Source organism: Papilio polytes, unplaced genomic scaffold (assembly GCF_000836215.1).
Source record: "Papilio polytes unplaced genomic scaffold, Ppol_1.0 DF824158.1, whole genome shotgun sequence".
Lineage (NCBI taxonomy): Eukaryota > Metazoa > Arthropoda > Insecta > Lepidoptera > Papilionidae > Papilio > Papilio polytes.
This window is the reverse complement of record NW_013525046.1, coordinates 2,461,414-2,473,046: the sequence shown is the minus strand read 5'-3', so window position 1 is coordinate 2,473,046 and position 11,633 is coordinate 2,461,414. Positions and strand designations below refer to the sequence as shown.

At 35.5% G+C, this 11,633-nt stretch overlaps 1 protein-coding gene across 1 annotated transcript in view; it reads right to left on the bottom strand.

Annotated features, from left to right (window-relative positions):
* Positions 1-11,633, bottom strand: part of LOC106111512 (furin-like protease 2) — a 189,111-nt gene that overhangs the window by 6,765 nt on the left and 170,713 nt on the right. The window contains exons 3-7 of the mRNA XM_013293630.1: positions 2,733-2,837; positions 1,743-1,919; positions 1,462-1,596; positions 1,084-1,391; positions 4-1,006 (exon numbers count right to left, since the gene is read on the bottom strand). Coding sequence (XP_013149084.1) covers positions 4-1,006; positions 1,084-1,391; positions 1,462-1,596; positions 1,743-1,919; positions 2,733-2,837 — 1,728 coding nt within the window. The remainder of the gene's footprint in view (positions 1-3; positions 1,007-1,083; positions 1,392-1,461; positions 1,597-1,742; positions 1,920-2,732; positions 2,838-11,633) is intronic.

Genomic DNA, 11,633 nt, shown 5'->3' with positions numbered 1-11,633 from the left:
TGCGAAAGGAGGAGCGATTGCTGAAGGCCTTTTGCCTCTAAGTCTAACCGGTTCGACTGACGTGCCATAAAATATTAACTGCCATTTCTTTAGCACTCCGGGTTGATTAACGTGTCTGTTTCCAGCATTTACAATGTGTAAGGTCCATCTGCCTTCAGCACGTTCTCCCCAGAAATGGACGCTTAAGAATGGCCAATCATCGAAATTAGAACTCACGACATCTCTCGGTCTTTCAAAGAGAAGAGTTGATGTGGTCCCCATTGGAGACGTGAGAAGGATTCGTAGATTTCCTCTGGGGAAGAATCTTAGTGATATTTTACACTGCACATGTTCTAAATAACGTACTTCATTTACTGTCGCGCTACAACCATTTACATCCATGTGAACACTTAAAGTATAACCATATGAAGAATCTATTGATTTATCTTCGTTAATTTCTTGTGACTTGCAAATATGCTGTGGCGGTACTGACACCCATTGCTCTGCTAAACTAACCATTTCTGATGCATCCATCAAACCGTAGCCAAATTTATGGCTTACTTTTCTTTTAACTCCGTTTATAATCCAACCGGTTTCTTTTTCTAGAGGTTGTGGTCGTGATGTAAGAACAACTAGATATTGCATATCTCTCCAGGTTAATTCAGGATTAGCTTCTAAGGCTAATGCACAAATTCCAGCAGCTAAAGGCGCAGATGCTGATGTTCCCGTATGCTCTACGGTGCATATATGATCAGGTCTTAACCGACCATCCATATCAACGGTTGCGACACTCTTATCGTGTCCCGGTGTACCTGAACTATAGGTGGTAGCAAGAGTGGACGAGCATTCTTCTAGGTACCACGGCTTGTATCCTCCTTGAGTAGCACTAGAAATAGATAGCGTGAATATGCTGTTTGTGTAACCATCACAATTGCAAGAGTCTGTATGTCTTCCACCATTTCCTGAAGCCCAAACAAATATACTGCCTTTTCCCCGTCGACCACTTGTAACACCGTATATAAAGGCCCTAAAAAAAGAAATAGCCAAATAAGATAAAGCTCTTATAATTTTATACCAATTCATTAAATGACAATAAAAATATACCTTCTTGCTAATGGTCCAGGACCATCAACAGTCTTGCCATCATCTTCAGGTCCCCAGGAAGCACTGTATATGTCTATATGGTCTGGATTTAATCCTAACGCTCTAGCTTCAACAGCATCATTCACTACACCGTCTAACATCCGTACACCACCTATACTCGCGTTGTAAGCTATACCAACACCACAATATTGATTATAAGCTACTCCAGCGACTTCCCCTGCACATCTTGTACCGTGTTTGTTATCACCATTGTCTTGAGGCATTGGATCGTCATCGTTACCGTTTATATCTGTTGAAGCGTTAGCATCCTGAAAATATATGCAGTATAATCTAGTGGCAAGATTTTCTTTTATCAAACTAACCAATTCGATCACTTACATAATTTTGCGCTAAATCTGGATGATTCGTTTGTATACCATCATCAAGAATGGAAACAACCACGCCTTTTCCTGTGTAACCTTTTTGCCAAGCTGGGGCCACGTTCATGTCTAGACCGTCTTTTGCTCCTCCATTCTACAAATATATTTACATATTAGATTATAGTCATTTTAAAAGCTCATTAACTGTTCAAGACAAACATAGTAAATAAAAAAATTCGTCATGTTTTAAATGAAGGGTGTATGAAGATGTAATTGCAAAGCAAACTAAATATCACATACCAAATACCATTGTTCCTTGAACAATGGATCAGGGAAGAAAGGCGTGGGGTTGAGGGCCCGGTGTCGGGTGCGGTGGGAAGGCATACGTCGACTGAACTGTGACCAGAGGCCGGCGTCGCGCTGCGTGTAATCCCGCTTTACTCTCCGCCGCTCCCGTTGTTGTTGGAACCATCGTACCTAGCAAAAAAAAAGTTAACTAAATAATGTTTTCTTCAATTTTTAGATAAACTGGTCAAAATAGTAATATATCATACTAATATTATAAATTCGAAAGTTTAGATGGATAGATGTTTGTTACGAGTTTGTAGCCCAAACGACTAAACGGATGTCGATGAAAATTGGTGTATACACATATAGGGTAGTCTGGAAGGACACTGCTGACTTTCTTTAATTTCACGCGGACGAAATCGTGGACGAAAGCTAGTTTAAAATGTTTTAATTTTGTTATATTCTTAAACATCCAACATATACAATATTCTTCAAACGTAGTTCACTCTGTAGAGGCAATTTTGAGTTACTCCGAGAGAACACTACAAACTTCTTTACATTGCAGAACATGCAATTCTTTACATCCTTTATTCTAAACAAGTCGTCTCGCGTATTCGGACGGAGCAATTTCACAGTTGTTGGAGAGCAACAGACGTCCGAGGGAAAAATAGCTCGCTACTACAAATAAAAAGCTTTTGACGCTTTTATTTGAATTTGTTTGTTATTCTGCAAGTCGTGCATCAATAGTAGCCGAAAATATACTCTAATAGTAAAAAGTAAAGAAACAGCTATTTGTATTTGCGCTTTGTTTAAAGGTAGAAAGGGTTTTTAAATGAACCATAAACATATGGGAAATGTGACATATAGACAGACGTTCATAGCCGACTAGCGTGCACATTTTTATAATGATGTTCACACATTACAATCTTATGTAAAAGAGTCTACCCCTCTGACTCACGGGCATGAGATATTTTTACTAATTTCAATGAAAATAGAACTTACCTCAGGTTCATCGTTCAGCTTACGATGATGTTCATGACTCGGCTCCGTTGACCTTTTATGTACTTCGTGATGCGACAGTAAATAGTATCCTCTCAGTGAACCGATCTGCGAAAGACAATTCATATCAGTTCCTAATGTATGTTTACAAAGGAGTTTAATATTTATATAAATTATCGCTTATAATTAAAATAAAAAAAACTTGAATGTGAATTTCACGTTGTTGTACCTATACAGTTTCAGAGACCTCATCTCGAACATCCGTGAGAACGTTTTCGTAACACTATCGCCTAAATTTGTATTTTGCGTAGTGTCCTACCAAGCGTGAATTCTTCGACAAATCTCATACGAATTCGAAACTGTTACGAAACGATTTATGATAACCTTCTGTACATTTCAATAGAAATATACGCTTAGTATTAGTCCTAAATTATTATCAGCAATATAAACTCACGTTAACACATTGTACAGTTTACTTAATAACAATTAAAACGTCACAGAAGCATGACTAGTTAATTAATCAGAGTTTAATCAAAGTTCCCGGCAAATAAGGTAGCAAGAGTTATTGCTAGCGGCGAGAATCGATCTCATTCCATCACAAGAACTTCCACTTCCTTACTGACTGGGGCGCTAAAAGGACAAGCGCTTACTTTTAATATTTACAGTCAAAAAGTGATAAATCTATACTAATAAAGCGTAAACACACACTTCTTTGTTGCCTAAGATGTCAGCAATTATAACATATTTTTGAATAATTCTCTCTTTAATCAAAAGCCCTACACTTACATCACGCTTTAGGCTATATATTTTCACGCCATTAAACTTAAGCGGTAAATACTTGGGATAAAAACCCTAATGTGGAATAGAGACAATAAGTTGCTGCCAACATCAAGGAAACAAGATTGCTAAGGTTTGTCATGTCATGTCATTTTGACATTTGCTATTGATAATTTGACAAATGTAGGTAAACAATAGAATAAAATTTTCATAATTTCATGTGGATGAAGCCGCACGGGAATAGCTAGTTAAATTATAAAAAATTAAATTAAATTATAAAAAATAAACCCTTCTCAAGTCAAATCGTCTTGATAGAGAATTAATTTATGTTAATTACAAGGGATCGGATAAGACAAGACAGTGCGAAGATTTACAATCCTACTGGCACATGCCACCTGGCATACGTGTACTACCTACTCTCATGTTACCTTAAGTCAAGTTTGTTTGAATGTAATAATTACTCAAAAAAAATTTTCAAACATTAAAAAAAACCGCAATCATTCGAAGTTACTATAAAAGCAAGGGTAGCACACTTTCGACGTAATAACAGTAATTTGTGTGTATTATATCTGTGATTTATTTGCGAACCCATCCGGCTCCGAATGCTTTCGGGTGTGGGCTATTTGAGTGCTTTCAACGGCCCATAAGGCACGCGACGCTTATCGTAGCAATCTTTAAAGCTTACCGTCATAAAATAAAAAAAAAAACTAAAAGGTCGTTTTTGTTAATTGAATTAGCAACCAAATCTTTTAAGGCAAGGGTTAAAGTATTAAGACGAGGAAACATTAAAACCTTTTTTAAGTAACCCCAAATTAAAAAATTTCATGCCATAGAAATAAAATTCGTCTAGTGCACTAAAGCAAAAGCAATTAAAAGATATTATAAGAAATTTAAACTCAAGAACCCTTGACCAATTTTTGAAATTAAAAATTAACTCATATTTTTTTTATAAACCAGCGACTTATGGCCAGTTTCTCAGGTACATTTAACCATTCGTTAATCTTTTTGGACAAATTCATGGAATGCGTTTCCGAACTACGGAACTTTATTTTTTTATATTAGAGAATCCGCAATTGCAGATGCATACATAAAGATGATATTTCCCCTTCTTGTGCATCTCCTCCACCTCCACTTTTCCTTCCCATCCTTTCCTCTCAAGAAAAGGGGTGGAAAGGTAAAGGGACTAAAATTGGGCTTAAATATATAACGAAAACAGTATAGAAAATCTACTTACAATAACAAAATAATTATCATACTAATATTATAAACGCAAGAGTTTAGTTGGATGGATGTTTGTTTAGAGTTGGTAGCCTAAATGACTGGACGGAGTTTGAAGAAATTTGGTACAGACGTAGATGATAGTCTGGAACAACACATAGGCAACTTTTATTTTAATTCCACGGGGACGGAGTCGCAGGCGAAAGCTAGAAAAACATAAATCGTACTGATAAACGTTAAGAATAGCGTTAACGGACCATATTTCCGCAGTTTATTAGTAACTCCATAACTCGTAAGTACTGACTGGCTCGTTATTTCTAGTGTCAGCTAAATCCGAGCATTTAGTTCGTTTCTAACTGCGCCGTTAGCTTCTTACCTTCCGGTCTTAAAACAGATATAAAAAGATAAAACACTTCAAGAGAGCAAGCACACTTTTACAACTGTTTAGTCTTGCTGTAGGAACAGTTGAATTGGCTGCGAAACAATTGACAATCGCATAACAATTGTGCGATTGATTAGTCCAATGTGTACGGCCGCTCTTAGAGTAAAATAAACAACAACATTAAAAGCCGTTTAATTAATACTTAGGCAATACAATCGCAATTATTAGATAACTCTGAGTACGACTTAACGACTGTCATAATATTTGTATGTTTTAAACTAGAGAACTAATATTTCTTATTGTAGTATAAATACATTACTAACTAACAAAATAAACAAACAAAATGTAGGATCAACCATAGACCTGTTAATCACAATTTTAACGAAATACAAGCTTTTATTATACATATAAAATCAACCATATTACATGGGTATCAGGGTTGCTATTAGAATAACAAGCAATCGTTGAAAACACATCGAATGAAATAGAGTTTAAATTAATTAACACGCGTACACATTAGGGACCACTTCACTAATAAACCAACTAGTCTAGTCATGTTCAAATTGTATAACAGTAATAAACACGTTTCCGAAACTTACAAGGTTTAGGGCCTGTCCCACCAAATTGTAAATTGTCTGATAACAATCCAACGTGTAAATATGTGATGGAAATATCGGATTTTGTTACTTTATCTGACAGTGACGTCATTTTTAAGCTATCTGAGCATCTATCCAGTGATGGGACAGGCCTTTAAATTAATAAATCGAGTAATATCTACATGTTATTCTAACTTGACGTAACTTGTAGTAAAACATACACGCAGAAGTTATTAAGTAAGATGTGTCAGTTATAGTGGTAACTACAGTTAGTAAGAGCGGGCGCACACCAACGACTCAACTATAGCACAGCTGTGCGATTATCGATTGTTTCGAAACCCATTTAACTGTTTAGTTGCACAACTAAAAATCGAGTATTGCGCACCTCCACAAAAGCTCGTAGGAATCATAGCGCGACTAAACAGTTGTGCGATAGTTTAGTCAAGGTGTACATTACTATCTTAGAAGTGAGCGTTCACACTACGCGTTTTATTTAATATCTACTTTTGAGACCTTTGCCTAGCAATTACGTCCATTTACATCTTTTGTATGTTATCAAGAAGCAATTATATTACTCTATATATATAGTTCAAAATTCTCTGCAGATATCCTTAAAAACTTTTAATTAATCGAGCAAGTTTCTAGCCGCGGGCGCGGGCGCGAGTGCGGCCGAGTTCCGAATCATTGAGCATCGCTCAGATTCTTCACGGAGCCGTGGACTAACCGATGAAACTCTCACCTTTGATCTTTTCCTTTAGTGCTAAACTTCGCTCAAACTTCTACAAGAAACTGTTCACAAGTGTAAGGTCAATAAAGTGGAATAGATATCGTAAAGTTCGCAATCTGTTTTGTTTACTCTTCATAGCTTTTACTCGGAACTCCATCAACGGAGAATTAAAAAAACTTAATAATCAATATTCTTCCAGAATATTCTACAACTGTGCCGAATTCCATCGATATCTATTAAGCCGTTCTGGAAATACCTTCTAACAAACATGCATCCATCCATCTAAAATTTAGCGTTTATAATATCGTAGTAGAGAAGGTAAGAAGTAAAAGGTTAGCATGGTATGGGCATGTTATGAGGAGGGATGAATCGCATGTTACAAAGAGACCGTTAGTTATGAGTGTGGGAGGGTACATCGGTAGAGGTAGAGCTAGAAAGAGATGGAGATTGTGTAAAAGGTGACATGATCAAGAAGGGAGTGATGACTGAGATGACGTATGATAGAGTTATGTGGAGGACAAAAACCTGTTGCGCCACTACGGGAGTAGAATAAGGAGATGATGATGATGATGATGATGATAATGATGAATATCAGTAAGAAGTAAGATTTACATCTTGAACTGTAAAGGATATTGAACATAGTATTATAGCTTTTAGGGTCTTTTAAAACACATAGATGTAGGTATGACCTTAGGTACTTCGCTATTTTCTAAACAGACTATCCAAAAGATATACTATTCCATTGTAATAACGACAAGATCAGTTATATCCAAATCAAATTAATTATTTGAAATCGATTATTGGGTACAATTAAATGCAATCTTAATTCCAAGCACGTCATCGAAAGGCTAAATCGCATGCTCGGGTATGTTACAAATTCTGTCTTCCGTAGTAATTTCGTTACTGGTTTGAACCGTTTAATTTACAACGCACCCAACAAATTAATATCTAAATGATTAGAACCCTTGTCAACTGCGAGCGTGGGATCTAGAGCCGAACATAACTCGTGCCCTCGTCATCCTAAAGCCGATTATTGAGCGGTTATTAGATTGTTACTCAGATTATCTTTGTCAACAGAGATTTGTCGAATTTACGGCTTTCACTAAGATCATATTAATTGATGTCGATCATCGGTTAAAGTTGATGATTTTTGGATATGAACTATGATATCTTTCAGGTTGGATCTCTTAAGAAAAGAGAGAAAACATTTGGTGGCTCTATCTCCCTCTCTCTCTCTCTCTCTCTCTCTCTCTCTCTCTCTCCCCTCTCTCTCTCCCTCACTCTAATAATGGAGATTGGCCGTCAGCTCAGAGAACTTTTCCCGGTTATGTGCCAAATGAAGTTTGGTGACTACCGACTGCTAATGTTCAAAGTACTCTTAAAATGAAAAGACACGCATCTCATTGTACATTTTTCAAAAGCTAACACGTCACACATTTCATTAATTTAGAAGACTGTAAGGCATCTTTTTCAGAAAACAAACATTAGCAAGACTATTGTAAACTGCTACAAAAAGGACATTTTGTTTAACTACTAGAGTCAAGTTTTTTAATCTGAATTTAAGATTTGCGGCTAAATACTGAAACAAATCTTGAATACTACGCTTCGTAAATATCCTTTACAATATGATAGTTGTCAATTTGTATGGAATTTGGAGTTGAAGCCTGACCATCTATTATTATTATCACCTAATACGGTGTTTAAATGAAGATTCAATATTCGGCCGTTAGTTATAAAAATGCTGTGATATCTATACTCTTTTCGAAATATCTAAATTGTCCGTTTTCAAACTGTAGCCATAACCCTCGAAGCGGGGCATACCTCGAACATTGCTGTCAGGTAAATTCGCTGCGTTGCACGAATAAAATAGAAAACCGTTTAGGTCCATTGCACGGGATAGGGACATATTTTAACGATTTTTTGCCGTAAAATACTTTAACAAACCACCTTTATTCGTTACGAACGAAACGTATCACTTTAATAATTGTTTGTGTTATAAATATATTACAATTTTAATAATAAAACGAAATCATGCGAATAACCGAACACAAAAACCTGAATTTTAAAATGTCAATGTAAAGGAACGTATAAAAAAGCATAGATAATTTGGTGTATTGTACAAAAGTTTCGTAGTCATCATAGACATTAGTAATGCATACAGACAGGACATAAAAATAAAACTATAAAGCCAGATGTACATACAATTTCAAACATGACATCGATTGTATTATTGTACAATGCGGTAGTTTTAAAGTTACATAGCACTACATCTCCATGAGCTACATGAATAGAGAAGGCACGTTCCTCTACGGTACACGCCAACTGAATATTCTAAGACAACTCACGATTTATATTACTGCTTTTGCTTTGCATTACATTAAAATTAATCTAACAACCTTTTACTTTAATTAAAAGAAAGAAAATAATCTTGGAGCTGATCATAGCGGAATATAAACTAATTTTCCATAAAAAATTGCTGTTATTTTACTAACATATTGGGAAGATATCTTGTACGACCATCTGATGCAATCTTAATGACACTTTCCTAAGGTTATTGGTCATTGACACATATACCTAAAACAGTTCATTTTATATGTAAACACAATTCTAGAATTCAAAGTAAATATTTAAGGGTGGGTACTTCATAAATTCACTACTTTAGTTGTAACTTAATTAAAACAGTCTAACCAACAAATTAATTCAGTCTCAAAACTATTGTACACAACTGTACAGAGTTCAACAGAATTGTACCCCAAAGAACATGACAGAGGGCGTAACAAAACGCGGGTTTTATTTGCATCGCGACATGTGTGTACACTCCCGATTTGTATGTGTACTTAAGACGTGTGTACAAGTACACGAATTATGTACACGTGCGTACAGTCGCGAACAATTTGACTGCGGTCGGTAGCGGTACGCTATTGCAACGATGCCTCAGGTAAACAATATTACTGTAATTAGCTGATATTTTTTGTTTACTTGCTTATTAAAACATATTTTGATATGGGGGAATTCCATCAACAAAATCATGTTTCAAACAAGAACGAAAAGTTAAATTTAAAGTTACGTCAACCATATGTTTGAGATATTTCAATTCTATACAAATTACTGTATTTACAAAATATATGTGAAAAACAGAAACGAAGAGTGCCTTCTCTTGGAGTGTAACAAAAAACAAAATGTCTCTACATTTGTCCATTTCTTAGACGAAATTTTTTGCCGTACATTTTTGCATTCAAAGTCTCGTAACATTTTTGGGTTTCCACTTTCTGTTTTTAATTAAGGTTAGGAAGAAAGTGCATAAAACAGTATAATTTATAGTTCACAAAAGACAACACATTTTATTAAAAACCCCTTTAATTTGTTGTACTTTCTACATATTTCACTAATTATACTTTAACTGTTAGTTCGAGATCTAAAAAGCCAATAGTCTGAAAATAAATCTCTGCAATTAAGTTGAAAGTAACATTGTACTTGAAATAGTCATTAAACTGCTTTCTTCGTATCTGTTGGACTCTTCAATTAATCTCTTTCAATACTTTGTTCCGTTTTAATTATTAGTACTTATATTTTTATTCTATGCTGTACCAAAATGAAGATCGATACTTTTATATTATTAAATGCAAGCCACCACTTGAATTCGCCGAAACACCGAAGAGACCACAACTAGTAGACGGAGCAAGAGGACGCACACAAGAGAATATTTCCTTTCGCTATCCCTCCTCACCCGTTATCCTTTAGGAAAGAGATAGGAAGCGAAAGAAGGATAAAATTAGACCTTCAGAACAAACGCTCATCAGACAAAACGCGACGTCGTTACTGGCGTCAACCACAGTAAACAATATAACTTTAATACCTATCTTAAACAACTGGTTAACTTTAGTATTTTCGGTACTCAAATGACAGTCACTGAATCGGACAAATATAAACTCCTGCATACTTAACCATACACGGAAACATTTCTGTAAGTCGATCAATAATATAACACAAACTAAATTACTAAACCGACCAACTGATTGTGCAATCTGAGGGTAGAAGAAAAATATGTCAGCCGTAGAGAGCGGTTGTTGAATTTTCACAGTCGGGGGTAAATGGAACGCTACCAAAGTCAACTCCAGTGGGAAGGGCACTCGACATTAGCTGACGTGCCTATAAATAACCGGTAAAACTTTTAAAACAGCAACTAAAATACAGGTGAAAAATACAAAGCCAAAATTCTATACGGGAAACTTTACTTGACTAAAAAAATTACATTACTTTCGTCACTGATTATTCGTGACCTGATAGAAAATGAACTATAAAAACTAATATTTGTACTTACATTTTAACATCATCTTAGCTGCTCTTAAAATCACGCAGAACACAATTTTAGGTGTACCTTTCGGGGAAAGACCAACGTGCCGATGACCTTGGGCCTTCAAGAAATTTGAAAGTACAGTACCTCCTGACATTTCTTGATGTAACTAAGCCTCTAATTGAAGGTTTTCATTTATTCAATTACATTTACAAAACCTTCGTCGTAAATTTATATTTACAGTAGAAAAAATCGTTTATAATAGTCAAAAAATGCTGGCTTTCCTTGTGTAAGGCTGACATAGATTTAAATAAAAGAAATATGTCAAGTATTGTTTGTACAATCATACGACCTCTGTCACGTGACGAACACAATTGAACAATACCTCGCTGTTTGTCTGTTTGCTTGATGCTCTCAGTTCGAGTTTATTGTTAAAAACTATTCCTTGGCCACCGCCTGAGACTTTTGTTCCGCAATATACAAGACGGCACTACGAGAAATACAATAGGCAAATTTGGGGAGAAAAACCTTGGGAAATCTTTGTACATTACACACACAATATTAATGGGATTTTATACACAACTTCAGTTATAATATTTTTTTTTTTCATTTATTTTTAACATAAAGAAACCAGCGCTTCACCACGTTCCTCCTACGCCAATTGAAGACACAGTCGAAGGATAGATGCGAGCTAGCTCAATAACTGCCATGTAATATCTGTAGAGCTATAAATAAAGCTGTGTACCAAAATTTAAACTATCAATTCACATTTCGCGATTTTGCCTACACATCTTTAGTTTAAACTGTACACTACTATACATTTAAAACTAAACGTGTAACAGCAATAGAAACATTACCTGCTTTCTTTAACTTAACGAAAATTCACGACGAGATGAAAAACTATCTTATA